This window comes from Bombyx mori, chromosome 6 (genome assembly GCF_030269925.1).
Source record: "Bombyx mori chromosome 6, ASM3026992v2".
In the NCBI taxonomy this organism is placed as follows: Eukaryota; Metazoa; Arthropoda; class Insecta; order Lepidoptera; family Bombycidae; genus Bombyx; species Bombyx mori.
In genome coordinates this window covers 8,483,314-8,505,066 of record NC_085112.1, presented here as the reverse complement: position 1 = coordinate 8,505,066, position 21,753 = coordinate 8,483,314, and the positions used below count along the sequence as shown (strand labels likewise).

At 35.9% G+C, this 21,753-nt stretch overlaps 2 protein-coding genes across 2 annotated transcripts; both read left to right on the top strand.

Annotated features, from left to right (window-relative positions):
* The first annotated feature begins 1,262 nt into the window (after positions 1 to 1,262).
* LOC134199044 (uncharacterized) lies at positions 1,263 to 10,104 on the top strand. Its single transcript, XM_062669074.1, has 2 exons — positions 1,263 to 2,064; positions 7,697 to 10,104. Exons 1-2 carry the CDS (start codon positions 2,036 to 2,038, stop codon positions 9,111 to 9,113), a joined length of 1,446 nt encoding a protein of 481 aa, XP_062525058.1. The 5' UTR covers positions 1,263 to 2,035; the 3' UTR covers positions 9,114 to 10,104.
* A 767-nt stretch (positions 10,105 to 10,871) lies between these two features.
* LOC101747188 (circumsporozoite protein) lies at positions 10,872 to 21,544 on the top strand. Its single transcript, XM_004930559.5, has 5 exons — positions 10,872 to 12,045; positions 12,356 to 12,514; positions 12,752 to 12,847; positions 15,321 to 15,451; positions 16,246 to 21,544. Exons 1-5 carry the CDS (start codon positions 11,115 to 11,117, stop codon positions 16,378 to 16,380), a joined length of 1,452 nt encoding a protein of 483 aa, XP_004930616.2. The 5' UTR covers positions 10,872 to 11,114; the 3' UTR covers positions 16,381 to 21,544.
* The last annotated feature ends 209 nt before the right edge of the window (positions 21,545 to 21,753 follow it).

The following is a 21,753-nucleotide window of genomic DNA, read 5'->3' as shown; positions in this document are numbered from 1 at the left end:
CCTGACCGCGATGGTGCGCTGCGGCCGTTGCCGCAACTTCGCTACTCCCACGACCAGGGACCGGCCCCACACGGGCACCCCGTATAAGGCCATTGAACGCATCACCCCTGTATAGAGACGGCGCGTCACCTGGTCAGGCCCCCCGACGTTGGGAAGCAGCCAGCTTAACGCGCCGGCCACCCCCAACAAACGAAGGACCAGATTATGAAAGTGAGCACGGAAGGTCAAATGACTGTCCAGAATGAAGCCGAGGTACTTCAACTGCACCCCAACTCCGAAATCTCAGAACATAGGTACGTAAATAAATATGTTATAAATCAAAGTAGCAATATTTAGTGCCATAATTTCACCAATTTAAGTCCTTTTTTTTATTGCCTTTGTAGGCAGACGAGAATACGGCCCACCTGATGGTAAGTGGTCATCGTCGCTCATGGACGTCAGCAATGCCAGGGGCAGAGCCAAGCCGCTGCCTACCTAGTCCTGCCTATTAATGACGAGAAGCAGTCATTCCTATTGTCTTTAAGGGGATGAGTTGGAGGGGTCGTTATACAATGTAACTCATACTTAATTCCCATGTATGAAGGTGGGTGGCTTAAAGCTGTTAACGACGCTATGGTCTCCGGGAATCACTTAACTCTAGGTAGGTCGTGAGTTGGTTCACTCCGCTATGCAATATTAATATACCGAGATAAACACGTTATGCGGACTTCAGTAAAATTAATTTATCATCTTTAGTAGTACCTAGTAGTTTTGTTTTTCCAAATGGAAAGGCAAAAGTATCATACCATACAGCCTAATCTTTTATATATATTTTTTATGAAACATGGTATGAAATGATATGAAATAATAGTTAATAAAGTATTCAATAAATGACGGAAACCCTCTTGTCAGTTATCACGAAAAGTGTAATTGATGGAAACGTCGCAGATAATTCGCAATTAATTTATCTTATAATTTAAATTAATTTAAATTCTGTAGGATTCAATTCTGAATAAGCCCGATTTAAAAAATAGGCACGGTTGTTTGGGTTTTTAATACGTCTTAAAATTAATAATTATACCATTATAGGTCACCATGACTCCAATTTTAAGGACTGGGTGATTAAATTACTTTTAAGATAAAAGTTGATGTTTCGCCACCATAATATGACTTTAAGAAAAAACAAACCGTTGGTTATTAACAATGTTGTGCATTGTTACTAACTAACGGTTTGTTTTTCGTATCCGAATACTTCAACTTTATAATGGTGGTAGGACTGTTACATATGCCCCTCAATAATAACGTAATATAAATAATAATGCCGACTAAGGCATTCTTGAATGCATTGTCTCTATATAAAGACGATATATTGCTAAAGCGCGGCAGAACAGATTTGGCTTGAGTAGCGGAAACACACATCATTTGTACTACTTCTTTAATAAAATAAACTCCGTGCCAGTCGCCGTGTCCTTTTTTAAAAAGAGCTCCTGGACCCACCCCGTAACAGTGGTGTCAGAAGTGGGATAGTCAGTACGTTACACTGGCTATCCGGATTGTCTTGAGCTCTTGATTCTACGTTGCGCTCATTGCCGCTGCTCTCATCATCAATATCGTAAAGGAAGAAAACCTGCAAAATATCTTCAACGCCATCTTCAACATCGTGAGAAAGAAAAACTTACAAAAATCTGCCACATCATACCCGCTCGTGCCGGTCAGTATTGATCGGCTGGTGTCAACCTGACAAAAACACGCAAAAACCAATAAGCCTGATATCGACGTCCTGCTGGTTCCTGTGAAACAAGCCCGAAGATTCGCCCGAAGCTCCAGTACCCGTGAAAATTCAAGCCGCTGATTCGTCCCTACTGCACCAGTTCCTGCTGACTCGTTCCTGCTAAGCCGTTTGCAACGTTCCTGCTGACTCGTTCCTGCTAAGCCGTTTGCAACGTTCCTGCTGACTCGTTCCTGCTAAGCCGGTTCCTGCCGTTTGCGACATTAAGACTTCCAGTATAAGCCTGCCAAACGCCTTGCTGCCATCCCATCATCCGTGCGTTCTCCGATGAAGTTAACAGCTCTGATATTCTTGCGGTGAGTGAATCATTACATTTTTTTAGTTGACCTTCTTTCTGCTAGTGTCTGTTTTGTTACTGTCAAAAGCGAATACTCGTAATAATGTCTACTAAAAGTGAAATAGTCTTGAGCGAACAATATCCTATTCAAGTACTATGTAATTTTATCAACCCATATAATGGAAGTCGGGAGACCCTTACGGCCTTCTTGACTAACTGCCAGGATGCGTTAGATCTTGCATCAGACAGTCAAAAAAGACTATTACTGAAATTTATAATTTCAAAGCTAGAAGGAAAAGCCAGAATAGCATGCTCAAATAAAATATTCGATAACTTCGAATCGTTGAGAGAATTTCTTCGTCAAAATTTTGGAGAAACTAAACACTACAGTCATCTATTTTTCGATTTGCAATCATGTAAACAACGTGCTGGCGAATCTGTGTCTGAATTTTCTTTACGAATCGATACGTGCCTAACCGAGATGCAGACCGAAATCCATAATTCTAATACATCAAAAAAAGACCTATCAGGTCGTATTGCCATGACAGAGGACCTGGCGATACACTCTTTTATGTTCGGACTGACTCCTCGTATTGGTAACATGGTGCGATGTCGTAACCCCAAAAATCTTAACGAAGCAATTAATATCGCCATTGAAGAGGAAAAAATCCAGAACTTCGTTGCTAAGTCTCATTCAACTCATCATCAACAGCCAAAATTATCATTACAAGCTAGTTCATTTAATTCAACAAAAATAGACACAAAACAAAAAATTCCACCTCAAATCGTTTGCAGTTACTGTAAAAACCCAGGTCATCACATTGCGAAATGTAAGAAACGCGAATACAATAACAACTTACGTAATAATTCGTATAATAAATATCGCCCGCTTAATCATATTCCACCTGACTCGGAATCTTCGCCTTTTAAATGTTGCGAAATCGAGAAAACCGACAGTAATTTAAACTAACGTGTCAGGTATCGCAAATGTGCCGGCGATTGCCTGCAAACCAAACAGGCACAAAATTACGTAACTCTACTAAATCGCAACAATGCAAAGAAATTATTAGGTCGTATGCACAAGCGTGCAAAACTACTTCTAGTTCGTTCACTAATTCCCCAATTATTTCGTCTTCTAATTCGTTTACTAATTCGTCTACTAATTCGTCTACTAATTCGTCTCCTAATTCGTCTACTAATTCGTCTCCTAATTCGTTCACTAATTCGTTTACTAATTCGTTTACTAATTCGTTTACTAATTCGTTTACTAATTCGTTTACTAATTCGTCTACTAATTCGTCTCCTAATTCGTCTACTAATTCGTCTACTAATCCGGTTACCAAGCCTTCTACTAAATCGTTTACAAAGTCACATGATAAGTCAACCCCGGTATCCGCTAAGCCAGATACTACTCGTAAATCAATCAGTCAACTTACCCCTCAAACGATGCCATCGGCGATATCTCAAGAATATTTGCCGACAGTGTACGATATTTCTCAGCATAAAAACACACCGTTACCTTACATACTTGTTCATACATCCCATACCACGAATCCTATTTCGTTATTAGTTGATACGGGAAGTTCAATATCTCTTATAAAAAGTACCAGTATTCCTTGTTTACCAGTTCTTGAAAATCACAAAATAAAATTCAAAGGCATCAATGACGTAAATTCACACTGTGAATCACTGGGCAAATTCCTTTTGTCAATAAAAACTAACCAATCGAATCTATCACCTTTTTATTTTCACGTAGTTAAAGATGTTAACCTGGATTACGATGGTATTATAGGATCAGATTTTTTAGACAAAAATAGTGCATTTATTAATTATTCAGAGAAATACCTGGGCATACTTAGCCCCTCTACGCAGCGTTTCAAGTTACATATGTCACAACCCTACTATATCGTTCCGCCAAGAAGCGAAATGTTTATTGAATGCGCTGTTACTAACCCGGAGTTAAAAGAAGGTTTAATTTTAAAAAACACGCATGTAGACTATCCTAGTGTGTATTTTTCTAAATGTCTAGTTAGTGTTAAACCAAATAACAAAATTAATTTGTCTGTCCTGAATACCTCTGAGTCGGAAGTAAGGTTACATGACCTATCTTTCACCCTCGAACCCGTGTCTCTGATTCTAGAAAATGACCCTCCGTCTAATACTTCCGACAGTACTCACGAGTCATGCTGTTACCAAATTAGCTTTAACTCAGTCCGGGAAAAACGAGTTCAAGATGCCATTCGGTGCGAACACTTAAATAAGGAGGAAGAAACATGTTTACGCAGTATCTGTTCCGAATTCTCAGACGTGTTTTTTCTTGAAGGCGACAGCCTCACGTGTACAAAAACTCTTGAACACGAAATACGCACTACATCTGACACACCGATCGCTGTTAAAAGTTACCGTTTCCCTGAGTGTCATAAAGAGGAAGTACATAGACAAATAAATGATATGCTACGTCAAAAAATCATTCAACCCTCTATCTCACCATGGTCAGCACCTATATGGGTAGTACCAAAAAAACAAGACTCCTCCGGTAAACCTAAGTGGCGTATTGTTATCGACTATAGGAAGTTAAATCAAGTAACAATTGGTGATGCCTATCCTATTCCGAACATCACGGATATCCTGGACCAGCTAGGCCACAGTAAATACTTTACCACTCTTGACCTCGCGTCTTCGTTTCATCAAGTCAAGGTGAAAGATACCGAAAAAACAGCATTTAGTGTGCCCTCGGGCCATTACGAGTTCACGCGTATGCCTTTTGGTCTTCGAAATGCTCCTTCCACATTTCAAAGACTCATGAATATAGTACTAAGCGGCCTTCAAGGCACTCATTGCTATACATATTTAGATGATATAGTCGCTTTCAACCACGATCTCTTGTCTCATTGTCAAAACCTCAGAAACATATTTCATAAGCTCCGTGAACACAACCTAAAATTACAACCGGACAAATGTGAGTTTTTTCGTCGAGAAGCACAGTATCTTGGACATATTATTTCAGATAAAGGAGTAATGCCTGACCCCAAGAAGGTTCTCTGTGTCACTAACTTCCCAGTTCCGAAGTCTCCACGTGATATAAAATCATTTCTAGGTTTAGTTGGTTATTATCGTCGCTTCATTGAAAATTTCTCCCATATTACTAAAGCTTTAACTAGCCTTCTAAAAAAGGACGCTACGTTTCAATGGGGTTGTGAACAACAAAAAGCCTTCGACGAACTGAAAAACAAAATAACCTCGGCTCCTATCCTTCAGTACCCAGATTTTACTAAACCCTTCGTACTAACAACAGACGCATCCAATTACGCTGTTTCTGCTATTCTCTCTCAAGGCGAAGTAGGTCAAGATCTCCCAATAGCCTTCGCATCTCGAACCCTGAACAAATCAGAAGGAAATTATTCTACAACCGAAAAAGAATGTTTAGCTATCATTTTCGGCACAAAAGTTTTCAGACCTTATCTGTATGGACACAAGTTTAAAATCGTGACCGATCATAAACCTTTGCAGTGGCTATTTAACTGCAAAGACCCGGGTTCTAAGTTAGTTAGATGGAGGTTAAAATTAGAAGAATTCGACTACGAGATTGAATACAAAAAGGGGAAGTTAAATTGTAACGCAGATTCCTTATCTCGCAACCTCGTTCATACTCTCGATGAACCAACCGTTTTACAACCACCCCCATACCTTGATGAACAGTCTCGAGTAGATGAGCCCCTTACGTTCGATGACTTGTCTCCGTTACCACCCCCCATAGACTTCAACGCCCCAGGTTCCGTCCCTTCAGAAACCCCTCTTGGACAAGAAATGCCTAGCCACCCTACTCAACCTCCTACAAAAGTCCCTTCTCCATCACTGCCCTCGCAACCGTCACCGTCAACTCCTGAAACCTATGAACAATATCTAAAAGTGTCCCGACAATCGAAAGATCCGTTTAACACAAATATTCAGGAATTTAACGACTCTCTACTTAAAGCTAAATGTAAGCTGATAGCCTACCCTACCTCAATTGACCTTGATGAGTCTGTACCATATTGTTCAGAAATCATAGAAATGTCCACAACTATACCTGACATACGTGAAGTGGAGAGAGAACTGTACTCATTTTATTCTACCGGTAACGCCAGTCATTTATTTACACATTTGTTTGTCCGTGTTCATTTTTACGATGAGTTTACGTATAAAGATATTTTTAATGTTTTACGTTGTTACCGTGATATGATAACTACATGGTATAGCGAGGAAAAAGAATGTGCTATATCAGATTTCTCAGACCCTTACACGAAATTGTCATTTACAAAAATTTACAATATCGTTGCGTTTCTATTTCATGACACTCAAATCAAAGTAAATATTTACCATAACAATATCCAATATCCTACGCCTTCCGAAATCAAAAAAATATTAAGAGATCACCATGATTCCACGACTGCAGGTCACCCCGGAGTCGCTCGTATGTTAGGACGAATAAAAGAACTATATTGGTGGAAAAATATGCGACAAGACATAGAAAACTATGTCAAAAATTGCAAATCGTGCCAAATAAACAAACCGCTGCGCCAAGTTAATCGCTCCCCAATGATAATCACGTCTACCGCCACTAGAGCTAATGAAAAGTTATTCCTAGATTTAGTGGGGCCATTACCCGAAACACACCATAACAAATTCAAATTCATTCTTACGTTACAAGACGATCTCACTAAATATTCTCAAGCATATCCCATGGTCACATGCTCCGCCGAAGAAACAGCTCGTTCATTAGTAAAGTATATCTCCCATATCGGTATCCCTAAGATCATTATTACAGATCAAGGTGCTAACTTCTCTTCCGAAGTAATGAAGCAGTTAGAGCGTTTATTCGGAATAAAACACATTTTTGCTTCTCCATATCACCCGCAGACTTGTGGCGCCCTAGAAAGAAGTCATTCGACTCTGAAAGAATATCTTAGGTCGTATATAGTTGAAAACCAACATACATGGGACTTATATCTTAGAACAGCAATGCTAGCGTACAATTCCAATATCCACTCTACCACAGGCTTTTCACCATTAGAACTGTTATTCGGGTTTAAACCCTACATCCCTAAAAGTATAGACTCTCTCGACCTTAATACATACAGCGATTATATAAGAGCACTTAATCACCGGTTATATTACAGCCGTCAAAAAGCTTTACAAAATATAGAGTCGTCAAAAGAAAGATCAAAAAAATACTACGACTCTCACTCGAAACCGATTACCTATAATATTGGTGACATGGTCTACGTCCGTTGCCATCATAAGCAAAACAAAGCCTTATCTCCTGTATGGAAGGGTCCATACAAAATCATAAAAATAAACGGCAACCACACGGTCACCTTATTAATGAACCGTAAACACGTGCGTCACCATTATGATGAAATAAAATTAGCAAATGACGACGCACTATAGTCTTATTAAAGCTAACTCGTTTAAATAATCCCTTTATTTTCGAACATACTTAATTCTTTTACTCAAAAAGAAAAAAAATTATATTATAATTATAATAATAATCTTACACTGAATAACTATTTGAAACTTTTACTATTTTATATGTTTACTATTTTACAATATTTGATTTAGTGGTGATAATAAACGAATGCTTACTTATTACTATTTCTGTTCCCTTTCAGGCCCATCTTAGTGCTATGTACAAGTCATCAAATCATAACCCAGATAACAGATAGTCCCGGTCTATACTACGATAGACTATCTGACGTCAAATTTACTAATGATAACTGGAATGTTGTAACTTATTTAAACACTAATAACATACAGTCTCATCTTGATAAAGTAGATCAATTATTTGAAAAAGTAAACTCTTTCTGTAAGGACTTCGAGTCCTCCAAAATCCAGTTCGATTGCATGAACGCCATTTCGTCATTACAAAGTCAACACGATAATAACATCAAAAAGTTTGCATCTGTATCCTATCTTACTAGTAGTCGACAAAGTAGATCAAAACGTGGGCTACTCGACTTTGGTGGCTCTGTTCTTAAAACATTCTTTGGCACTCTAGATTCCAACGACGGTGTCAAGTTCTCTGATGCTATCGACCAAGTACAGTCAGACGAAAAAGCTTTAGCGCATCTTATGCGTGATAATATACATGTGATAAAATCTACAATTTCCACATTTAATAATTCAATGTTAAAATTCAGTGAAAACGAGAAACGTCTAAATAAAAATCTAGAAATCATAAATTCGGCATTCGAATATATTATAAATTCTAACGATAAATTACAAATTAAAACAAAATTTAATTCTTTATTCCAGTCCTTAGAAAGTATAATCATTGCATTGTCTTTCGATATCGAAGACATAAACAACGCTATTTTATTTAGTAAAATGAATATTTTGCACCCGACTGTACTCAGCCCGTATCAATTATATGTCGAGTTGGAGAAACATATAAATGACTTACCTAAGCATTGCGAACTTCCTATATCAATATCTTTACAGAACATTCACGAAGTTATCGATATTTCTAAACTAGTATGCTACTATCATAATAATCGTATTATCACTATAATTAAGATACCCCTCGTGTTACCTCAAGTCTATAACCTTTACCATATTGTTCCTATGCCAGTTCCTTATGACTTAACAAAACCAGACACTTATGCACTTATAGCACCAAACAAGCCATACATGGCATTAACAACAGATCGTATGCTTTACTCACTGTTAGAAGACTTAGACAAGTGCAAATTCGTGAGTGAAAAGTGTTATATTTGTGAATTGGGTAATGTGTATTCGACGCTTGCGAACCCAACGTGTGAGACAGTTATCTTAACCGAAGCTGTCAATAAAGTTCCAAGTTCATGTTCAGTAAAACTCTTAAGGGGTCACGTAGATTCCTTCTTTAAACTTAATAAAAATAGATGGATATTTGTTCAATCTGAGCCTGGAAAATTACATGTAACCTGTTCTAGTAATAGTCTCAACTATGATTATGTTTTGTTAGGAACAGGAATAATGTCCCTGACTGTAAAGCTTTCTTCAAAACTTTACAATTTTCGTCTAGTGAAACATTTATTTCTAATGTAACAACTCAAGTAGCTAACTTCAACATTTTGGAAGATGATTGTTGCGAACGTACAAAACTAAATAAAACTTTAGCTAGACTTCCCTTGTTAAAATTAAATAACCTTAATAATTTAGACTCATTGTTACACGCCAGTATTCATCTAGATACTCTAGAAAAAGAATTAAATCATTTGGAAAGTCCTTCGCACTTTCAAAAATATGCTGTTCATTATATGTCTATAAGTTATTCTCTTACTGTTCTATTTTTCTTGTACCTTATATTTAGATTTCGTAGATGGTTTTGTTCAAGTAAACATAATTCTCATTGTTGTATACAAATCTTTAATCAATGCAACAAAGATCGTAAAAACGATCATAATAATGTTACACAAACCGTGCAAATAAATAGTGAAAAAGATTATTCATGTCCTAGGCCTTTTAGGAGAAATCTTATGTTGTCAAATTCGTCCAATAGTGTCGACGTCGAGTAATGTTATAATAAATTATATTCTTTTAAATAAATTGTATAAGTTTAATTAATAATTATAATTAAGACCTTTATTAATTATAGATTTACTTACTATATCCTGTTTTCGTATTTTACTTAATAGTTACTTAAGTGTTTTTGATATTGTACTTAAAGTTTATTTCTTTAAGATATAGTTACTATTTTATTTTAAGTACTTACTTGTTTTATCCTGTATCGTATGTTTTAGTTTTCCTATTTTGTTATCCAAAACAAAAGCCAAATTCTATACTTACCGCTCTAGTTTATCTCAACGTCAACGTCCGTGACCATTCATCGGTGACGATGAATCTTAAGGAGGGGGATGTTACATATGCCCCTCAATAATAACGTAATATAAATAATAATGCCGACTAAGGCATTCTTGAATGCATTGTCTCTATATAAAGACGATATATTGCTAAAGCGCGGCAGAACAGATTTGGCTTGAGTAGCGGAAACACACATCATTTGTACTACTTCTTTAATAAAATAAACTCCGTGCCAGTCGCCGTGTCCTTTTTTAAAAAGAGCTCCTGGACCCACCCCGTAACAGGACCTCTTGTGAGTCCGTGCGGGTAGGTATCACCACCCTGCCTATTTCTGCTGTGAAGCAGTAATGCGTATCGGTTTGAAGGGTAGGGCAGCTTTTGTAGCTATACTGAGATCTTAGAACTTATATCTCAAGGTGGGTGGCGCATTTACGTTGTAAATGTCTATGGGCTCCAGTAACCACTTAACACCAGGTGGGCTGTGAGCACGTCCACCCATATAAGCAATAAAAAAAAGGGTGCGTGTACTTATGTACGCGCGTAAGAAGTTATACTTTATTTTATTAAATTTATTTCTTTTTTTATATAAATTTTAATCAATTTGAAAAAAAAAACGATTAAACAACATCCTCAAACACGCATATTGGACATCCCTTTTCTTGACATCGTATAAATTCGGTATTTCTCGGTACAGTTCGGAAAGTTCACATGCGGCTATATTCAGATTCGCCAAGCTACGTCGGTCGTATTGTAATGAGCGATTTAGTGGGCAACTTCATTTCTGTTAATGTTGTGTCACGGTGCGCGCGCATCGTAAAATTTCACTCTCATCAATTTTTCATAACGCGCCTAAAGAAGAATAACTTCAAAAAAAAACTTGCTCAGTTTCACCACGAAATCCTAATTTTTAATCGAAAGGATATTTCTCCTCAGGTCATCTCATTTCTACAAATTTCATCGCAAAATCAATTTCATTTATTTCATTATGTTGTACCACGTACATACCTTTGTAAAAAAAACATTACTTCAGATTTTTAAATCAAAATCTATAAAGTATGGGCTATGATCCCTTTGCCTATGAAATTGGACATAAAAAGTTTTAGGGTTGAAGGAAGTCAGTTGAAGAAGACAGAAAGAATAGATGTTTTTTTGACGAAAATCGAAGTGCATGCAATTTTAAATAAAAATACTGAGAGTTCTGGTTTCAAAGATTCACTCACTAAAGTTTGTGCTAAATAAAACAAGATGTTTCGATACGTACTCACAATCCTCTTAATAAATTCATGCTATCGCAGCTTAGGTGTGCCTTCCACACCGAAGCCAGTTTCGGCATTGTTGAAAGAACTTTCAGATCGTTGTGAAAATCAGTTTTTGAATAAGCAAATTAAGTCGGCCATAGATCAGTGTCCGCAAGACCCGCGGAAAGAATTTAAATGTTTGCTGTTTTATGATATGGCCAACCGCTTGTGCTTGGCCACTAATACGTCACAAATTACTTTAAAGGAAGATTACGTAGCCGAAATTAATAAGGAACAGACCTTGGACAATGTGTGTTCAGAAGCGAAAAACTGGGTCCTATCAAAATTTACTGACTATAAACTTTACTCAAGTAAAATTCTACAAGTTGGATGCTCTGATGTTTGTGGTGTCGACGTTTGGACTAATTTAGATGTTAACTTTTATTGTAAATTTTACAAATGGGGTGACGAATTATTGAAAACTCAACCACATGTTGTGGCCAATTCAGGCCATGAGAGCATAATTAAGACCATATCTGAGCCAAAACAAAATGACTCACTTGATATCATTGTCAGTGCAGGAACTAATGAAAAACCTAAAGACAAAGCTATTCAGTCACCAGAAGGTTCATCCAGTCCAATTAATGCTAGTTCAAAATTACCACCAGTAAATGAGCAAGAAACCCTTAAGCAAGCTAAGTCAAATCAAGACCAGGAACTAAAAAGTGATGTACTACCTGAATTAAAACCCAATGTGCCTCAGAATGTAATACCAAATGCATCATCTGATAAACAACCTCAAGTTGTCAAACAGGTTCCATTTATTGCTCCAGTTGCTGAGAAAATCGAGAAACATGAAGAACCAAAATCAAACAGTGTAATTGAAAATCCAAATATCAACCCCCAAGAAGATATTGATGACTACCCAGGAAATGATGGTTTGTGTAGTATAAAAATATATATGAGAAAGTGGCTTTTTTATTATTGGGATCCTTCCTCATTCATGTCGGAGCCTATAACAGACTTTTTCTTTTTAAGATGTAGTAAGCAGGACATACATTCATGGCTTTGACTACATACATCAAAAGAGAGCAGTTTCCGTATTACATATATTTAAAATTAACAAGAAGCGAACTTCAAAGCATATTTTAATTGTTATTTATTTATGTTTTAAAAATATAATATAAACTAGTACATGTAATGTAAATTAAAAGAACATTATTAAATTAGCTGAAATTGTATCTTCAGATTCTGAGATTCCCAAAAATGATCCTGATGCTGCTGATGAAGACAATGTGGAGGATCCAGGTTTTGAGGATGATAAACAACAAAAGGAGAAAAAGGATGATAAGATTAATGCAAAGGTAGTGCCGGTTATATCAAATCCTAACGATCCTCCGCAAAAAGGTAATTATTAACTATTCAGTTAAAACTTATTCCTTAGCAATCACCTCCAGGCCTTGCATGGCCTTGCATGGTTAAGATAAGCAATTTAATATAATTGATTTTAAGTGCTTGTTTGTCTCCCATTTTGAATAAGTTAGCAGATTTCCATAAATACTTTTATTTAATACAACATAATAGTAACTGGCACTGATGCATGTTTCAAATCTAGTATGTATTTAAGTAATTTGTCATTTCCAGCATCTAAAGAAGAAAATGAACAGTTTGAAGAGAATAAACAGGACAATATTAAAGTTGAACCAGCAATGCCATCATTTAGAGAAGTAAAACATACAGGTAATTTTTATTTATGATTACTCTGAATGGTCACATCATCATTACTAGTTTCCATAGATACTACATTGTGAATGCCACTACTCATCAAAGTATTACATTGAAGAAGTATCAGTTGTATTGAAATATATACTATTCTATCATTCAGACTTGATGCTTCATACCTTGGTTACTGAACTGATGAGTATGAACTCACTTCATATTTTATTTACATGATCAAAGAATTTAGGAATGAATAGAGAAACTCAATGCAAAAATTAAGGTAAGTAGAATTGTACAAAGTATAGACAGATCAGGAAGTAGATGGTGCTAGAGTTCATCTAGTTTGCATATATTTGGTTTTTGAATAACAGCTGAATTTGTTATTTTCACAAAAAATACTAAAGAGGCTAGTAGTTAGTGATTTATGTTTTTTATTATTATTATGTTAGGTTTTATTAACACCTTGTTGACTTCCAGTATTGCTGTCTATGAATATTTCATAACAGTTGGGGGATAGGCTCAATGATATATAATGGCAAAAAATCAGCTCTTTTGTTGTTTTCAACTAATACAAATATTGAAATGTAAAACATTCGTAAAGAAAAGACAATAAATTTATCTTATTGAATCGAAACCTACAAGCTGCAAAATATATTTGTAAGGAGTTGGAAAATAACAAGCTTGTGTAAACAGATGTTTTAGTTTCTAGTTAAGTTATTGTATGTAATCGATTGTTAAGTAAACAGTAACTGTTAGCACAAGGTTATAAAACCATCTTTTAGCATAATTCATAATACGGGTACATAACTTTTCCTCTTAATGTATTAAAATTTATGCTCAACAAGTTAATGAGGATCATCACTACGCTGGTAGCAGGAAAACTAAATCCTTCTATCATCACAAAGTTATGGTACCTCGTGTTCAGAGTCTCTCATCTGCTATCTTTATGACCTTTTTTGTGTGTCGTTTGTGATTGAACAGTTGGGTCACACCCAATTGCTGAAATGTGGAGGTTGCACGTAAAAAAAATGCTTTTCTATCTATTCGCTGGTGGCTTAAGGGTCTATTCCAGTCACGGTCGGACGAGTAGTAGTCGGTAGAATTTGCTAACACTAGCCCTAGCCAGAGCAGTGCTTCACAGAATCTACCGTCGAATCAAAATCGCGACCCAATAACAAAATCTCTAATCTGATCACGGCTGTGCTTTTCTTGGGGTTAATGTTGTTGCTGTAATAGTAATTGTTGTTGTTGTAATGGGCCAGAAAGTTCTTGAGTGGCGACCGCGTGCTGGAAGACGTAGCGTTTGTAGGCCTCCCACAAGATGGACCGACGATCTATTGAGGTTCGCGGGGATCCGCTGGATGCAGGCAGCGCAGGATCAGTCTTTGTGGCTAGGTTTGGGGGAGGCCTATGTCCAGCAGTGGAAGACTGTGGGCTGATGAAGAATGTTGTTGCGCCACTTCAGGAATCAATGACCTAATTCGGTTGGGCAAACTGGAGTTTTTTATGCAAGAACGATATCTTTCTACTCGAGTAGCAGATAACCGTATCATCGGTGAAAAGGGTACTTTGGGTCGCTCGCAACCGGGGAATGTCGTTTATATAAAGGCTAAAAAGTAGCGGGGAGAAAGGGGCCGCCTCAGTGTGCGCTTGGCCGATATTTGTTGGGGGAGAGAGCGAGTTGTCTCCACTCGATATAAAAAAAACGGCTTTAATAGAGCTTATTAAATTCCACCTACCGTTTTACTTAAGCATTTAATCCCCATTGTGAGAAAACTTTAAACTTGAACTTGCTTACTAGAAATCGCTACGGTGGTTATCGATCTCCAGCTCAGCGGGATGTACGAACCCCGCCTGTATGGTGACCAACTCTATAATGTTAAAGGTTTCAGGCATCGCTATAGATGTGAAATTAATATACCCGGGGGCAACCCATCCATTCTCCACACGTTTTATTAGCCTGACCTGTACCAATCGCAAAGAAATCTTTTTACGTCATGTCCAGCAACTTCGTAACATCGGATTCATTTGAAAATTTCACACGCATCAAGGTCTGATGATAACAAAAATAATTTTATTACTTTGGCCTAATATGACCAGCATTAACAAAAAAATAAAAGAAAAAGTTTGACCAAGGCGTTTGACAAAACATGTGACCGTTTTATCTTTCCCTATTTATATGTTACATAACAATTCTAAATAAGATTAAGTAATGAAGTATCAATTATAATAGTCTTAGTAGGCATTTGTCTAGAAATTATAGCTGATTTAACTACTTGTCATATATTATTTAGAAATATGTTTAATAATATCAAAATCAGTTGAATTCCTTATGTGAAAATGAATATTTACCATACACAAGAAACCTATTCTTTTTTATTTATTTTAATTAGTTTAAAATACAGATAGTGTTAAGGACTACACTAATGTATCTACCTTATCTATCTATCTTATATCTATCTATCTTAAATATTAAATATCTTTTGAATTTCAGAGTTCTACCCGAGCACTATCCAAGATGGATATCCGGATGACGATCACTTCTTCACGTTTTTCCTGACCGCTGTTATTTTGGTTGTAGTCATTTACGTATTGTATTACAACAAGAGCAGAGTTGGAAAATTGGTAAGCAATGTTTTAATAAAACTCATTTTTGTTAAGTGTTAAGTGGTTACAAGACACAACAACGTACTTTTTTATTACGAATGTAGGCAGATGACCATACAGCCCATTTGATAGTGAGATATTACCATTGCTCTATATAGGGTAACCCTAAGCGGCTGCTTTCTGCTGAGGACCCTCTTGATCTCTCTCTTAAAAAAGGACATAGGCTTGAGGAACATCGTGAAGTGTAGTTTATTCCAAAGTCAGACGTTATGTGGTGAATGGCGATGCAACGGTGTTCAAATCCCGCAGGCGGGTACCAATTTTTCGAATGAAATACGTACTTAACAAAATCTGTTCACGATTGACTTCCACAGTGAAGGAGTAACGTCGTGTTACAAAAATCAAACCCGCAAAATTATAATTTGCGTAGTTACTAGTGGTAGATTCTCTTGTGAGACCCCACGGGTAGGTACCACCACCCTGTCTATTTCGGCCGTGAAGCAGTAATGCGTTTTAGTTTGAAGGGTGGGGCAGCCGTTGTAACTATACTGAGATCTTAGAACTCGTATCTCAGAGTGTATGGCGGCATTTACGTTGTAGATGTCTATGGGCTCCGGTAAACACTTAGCACCAGGTGGGCTGTGAGCTAGTTCACTCATCTATGCAATAAATAAAATAAATAAAAAGAATGTTGGTGGTATTTACTCAATTTATTATTTAAAAAAACTTAATCAAAAGTGTGCTTGTTAAGATACATTAATAAAGTGTGTGACACGTACGTATGCTTAAGATGTCTTTTCGTAAACTTACAGGTTCTCGGTCTGATCGTCGAAGGACGTCAAGGTAGAAGGAGAAACAGCAGAGGTCATGCTTATCGTCGCTTAGATACATTAGAACAAGCTATGAGTTCCAATACTACAGCACCACCGAGCAAAATCATATACTAAACTATATAGTGAAAATAGCTCGTTTCTTAACAAGATTTCATGTTATTCACATCAAGTAAAACATTTTTAACAATACAATAAAAGTCTGCTTTAAATCTGCAAAATTTGAACACAACATTCTTAACATTTTATAACGTGTCTTTGTTTCCGTATTCGAGCCAACTATGCTCAACTTAAAGCTGCTAGAAAGTTTACGAATATAAAATAATATCCTGAAAATACGATTTCAAATAAATTAAAATTATTGGAAAATAATAATTTTGAAAATAATATACGATATTAATAATAATAAAAAAAATTTTTTTTTTTTTTAAATAGCATCCTCATTGGAAATGTATGACTAATATTTGAGGAGTCTAATTAATTCAATTAAGTGTTGCCTGCAGTAAACTAAGGTTTATTTTTTTAATTGCACATTCATTTTGCCTATGTATTATTTTTAAAAAAGTATCTATCGATATTATAAAGTTTAAAACGGCTGAGTTAATTAATTGATGTCGGCGATCAAATCAAACTATAATTATTACTTTGCATGTTTTTAATGGAATACATTCATTTATTTTTTATACTGTAGCCCTCTTTTGTTCTTTTCTGTTTCAGTGAATGAAAATCAAACAGTTTATAAATATTACAGTACAGTTCAATATTTACAAAATAGTTTTCTCATGACTTGCCTTTTTAATTTATTTTCGACATATAAATAAAACAAGGCTTGAAATACTTGTGCGTATTAGTTAATTATTTGGTGGTTGACAAAATAAAAATCATGGTGAAGAATAGTTTATTCTCACTAGGAATTTGCCATTTTTAATGATATGTATATTGTAATGGCACGACTCCTTTCCCTTTGAATTATGTTGGCATGTATAAGAATAGCAAAATATTTTTTCTCAAAAAAGAGGATCTTATAATTCTTCAGAATAGATAGATGACAGTAAGTTTGATGATAGTATTGCTGCTCCGCTAACCGCAGCTTAGATTTCTTTGTATGATCCAATCGAAGTACAATATAGCTTAGAATAAAGATTAAGTCTAAAATGAATTTACTTATTTGACCTGTGATTTTATTAACGAACGGAAAACTTAATGCGATTTTTTTATTTGTACATTATTTTCGCGTAACATTTATTCCTATTAAAATTCCTTATTTATTTAACTTATATTTATATATTTAAATTAATATAATAATTAAAATAAATTATGCATATAGGCATGTATGTTTTAAGTTATCATAGTACATAAAGATTATAATTAGATACACTAGTCCATAGTCACTTGTAATGCGTTTATTGTTGAATGAATAAATGTCCATTATGTGTTATGTGGTCTAAAATCCACTATTTGTTATGAAATATTGTGTAAAGATTTTGATAAAATTTTAATTTCGGATTTTATCTCTTTTTTCACATTATTTCAGTAGAACAATGAGTACAGGAGTTTAATTATTATATTCTCTAAATTTCTCACTATTTCAAAGAAAACCATTACTGGTGATCGGAAAATGTTTTGTGAAATTCGATGTCCCCGCTTAAAGTAGTTGATAATTATAATATTTGCAATTAATTTGCTAGATTGTGTTTAGCGTTCAACTTACTGATGTAAGGCCTCATTAGCAATTGATTGGCTCGTGAATAATATTGGTATAGAGCTAAATCCGATTAAACAGAATGTGGTTAGAAAAATAGCTTTATCGATTTTGGATTGTTTATGATTATTAAAAACATAATTGACACAAGGAAAGTTTATTGTATACTAGTCCGGTCTATTTACACATTCAAGTTTACATAAATTCCCATAAAGCTGAATATTGGCATAGTTGTTCAAAACATCATTATAAAGAAAATCTCAAAAGTCCTCATCGTTCCGAGGTGTGCTAAAAATTTGGCACGGGGTCAAAGGTCAAAAAAATGAGTTTTTTGCGATTTTTAGCGAAACGGTGAGTTTTTTCGCAAAATTACCCCAGTACAAAATTGTAGATCACAAAATTCTCTACAAAAAATATATCAATAATTTTTTTCCTAAAAGCCACCATTTTGGAGATATAACGTTCCGAAAAGTTGGATCAGTCGTAATCCCTCTATTTTGCACACGTTTCCACGCCACCTATGAGGTAGTGTACAAAGCGCGTTTTTTTTAACGTGGTTTCCCCAGTAGGCCTATTCCACGGGTCTGCTGAGATTTTATATGTTTTAAAACTATTGCAAAATAATATTATATATTATAGTGGGCAAAAACAACGGCGGTGTAATTAAATAAAATACTTAAAATAAAAAGTTAGTCGTCTGATTCATAACTGTCCAAGATTTCTGTTTCTTCTTCTTCTTGATCTTCTTCTCCTTCTTCTTCCTGTTCATCCTCTTGTTCTTCTTCTTCTTCTTGTTCTATTTCACACGTAAACTGCCCCAATAGCGATTCCTGATCGGTATCAAACGAATCTTCAAGAGTTGGTGACTCAACATTCGAGCATGATCGGCCTTGACAGTGTGTGCCAGGGAACAAAACAGTCCAACTTTTCTGCAACCACATTTTGCACTACACCCTTTCTTGCAGTTGCAAAATATTGTGTTGAGAAGTTTCTCAGGTGCTGGTGGAAGTAAAGTTTGAACTGGCTCTAGTGTATTGTCGATCAACTTCCAACCCCAGTCTTTAGGGTCCAGCTGATTACCAAGCCACACTTGAACTTGGTAATATACCCGAAACAGATGTTGATGAGCAGCTACTGAGGTTGGAGGAAGAGAAGCTAAGTTGACTTGTTTTTTATTACGCGTATTTTTCACGAAAGATGTGTATCGCAACTTATCTAAGCAAGTGGTTTTTTTGGGGGCTCCGTACATAGCAAGAAGAAATTGAACTCCGTTGGTGATAACATGTTGTTGAGTTGAATTACTATTTTTAAAAACTTCAGCACATTGTAGTAAATCTTTTTTTTCAAACATTTTGAAAACTGTTGTTTTTCCTCTCCTGTAAAAAGCAGATGTCGTATCGCAGCCAGTTATTGCGTGTAGAAACAATACATGATTTTGACATTTAGGAAAATTGGATAAACTGTTTGATGAATATATTTCCGATTGATTTTGGGCTTTTCCGGGTTTAAAAAAATAAATAATTTTTTCAGTTGGAGTTCGAGCAGTAAGCAAGACGAGTAAATCATCGAGTAAACATCCTCACCAACAACAACAGTTGTATTTGTCACACTGAATTTCTTTATCGCTGTTTCAATAATCAATACATCAGCATCATCATTAGCTTGTTCAACGGATATATTCTCAGCAGTAAATTTTGCTTTCAACATCGAAATAAACCTAGATTTATTGTGATTATTTGCAAAGAATTTCTGTTGACTGGTAGGAACTGTCATTGATTCATCGAATATAATATCAGAAGAAGTTGATGAAGCAGCATTTCGACGGCGTTGCTCTGCTGCTTTAATATTTCTCGTATAATCATCATATCCGTCAAATACGACAGTAACTCTGGAACCAAAATGTCGACGTACATATTGAACGTATTTATCTAAGATAACGTTAAATGTTTCCTCGCTATCCCACACCACTCGATGTAATAAGAATCCTCCGTCAATTATGTACGTTGAATTAGTGTTATTAATATCAACATTTATAATCTGAAAACAATCGTAAATAGCCGACTTCTGGGTCTTGCGCATTCCAATGTCATCAAATAATGTTAACGGATAAGGAGCTAATTCATACTCGAAATATTTCTCAATTTCATCTTGAAAAGCCGCAGTAACACTCATACGTTGGAATAATAACACTGGGTCAACAGGTACTTTTTCTTCGTGAACTTTTACGGTGCTACTCATAGCTAAAAGAGGAACAACTTTGTCAGCGCGTTTAAGTTTAATATCTTTAAATGTCAGTCCAGTTATTTTAGCAATAGAGATAAGCCCAAGTTCACGTGCTTTATAGCAATTAATTGTATTATCACCAACGACACCACTTGCAATCGAGATGACTTTGTTAACCTCTGGGAAAGGATCATGAATCGAGAACCACTCAAGAAGCATTCGTATGTCTTTAGCGTCTTTTTTTACACGTGAATCACTGGCATCAACATGCTGTTCAGTCGTATCCATCCTAACATTAGCAAGATCTTCTAATTTCTCACAAACTGTGTTCATTGCATGCATGCTGTAAACCCATTTACTGATTACACTTTGTTTTGTACTTCTTCCTCGAGCAATACCTCCATCTGTCTTCATGGCTTTCATCATAGACTGTTCGATAACCATGTCTGTAGAAGTTCCACAACTCAATTTATCTGAGCGTCTCACGGTGAAAAATCCTTCGGTAAATTTTTCGTAAACTTCAGGATCCATCGAGTCCTGTAATTGCATCATGTCTTGTAAATACAAGTGTGCAGATTTAGCATATGGAAAATGTCCTGACGAGTGGAAATAAGGTAACATTTCTTTTACACAACTTAAATGAGCTTTCCAGTCCCCCATACGCTCAGCTCTCAAAAATTCTTTTGCAAGTGAAACCATATTAAAATATTGTATCCAAAGTTGCGCTGTTGGTCCTCGTTCCTCAAAATCTTTCAATTTCATATTAAATTTATGAAGTAAAGCACCTGATACTTCATTATCATTTTCAATATCTGAATATGAAAGAGTGCTATCTAATATATGGTCAATATTTATGATTAAATCTGCTCCCATGATATCATTAATATCTATTGTTTTTAATATTGTAATTGCTAAAGCCAGCTGGAGTAGTGTATGTGCTCGAACAGCTCTTGCGTAAGCATGACCATTGAGCATTTTTTCTAATGACTTTGGTGCATAGATTTCTGAGAGTACTTCTTTTATCCCGCTACCTTGCATAATATAACCAATTGCTCCGAGATAAGACATGAGTAGATGAAATCCTCCAAGTCTGACAATAATCTTCGATACTTCAGAGCCGTCAGGTGCGGCTGATACAATTTCTCGAGCTTTCGCATACAAGGGTTGGTCGAAAGTCACGATGCATACAGTGTGGCCGTAACGTTTCGCGTTCTCTAATGCACAAAGTAAAGTCGTATAGACAGTATTATAGTTACTAGCTGGTTGATGGATGAATGGTAAAAATGTAATCTGAGATTTTGAATAATTTGTATGGTAATTTGTTAAGCGCTCAATAAAACCGTTCCAACCAGGTAATGATGTATTTTTCCACTTTCCATAAAACCATACTACATCAGAATTTTTATGAAAAGATACTGTTTCAGTTCCATATCCAAAATCTTGGACATATATTTTACTGTAACCAACTACATCACTATTCTGATAGATCTGTATTGGCACATGAGCTTTTGCTTTGAAGTGTTTTGCTGAAAGAACTTCTTTTATTCGTTGCATAGGTTCTTCTA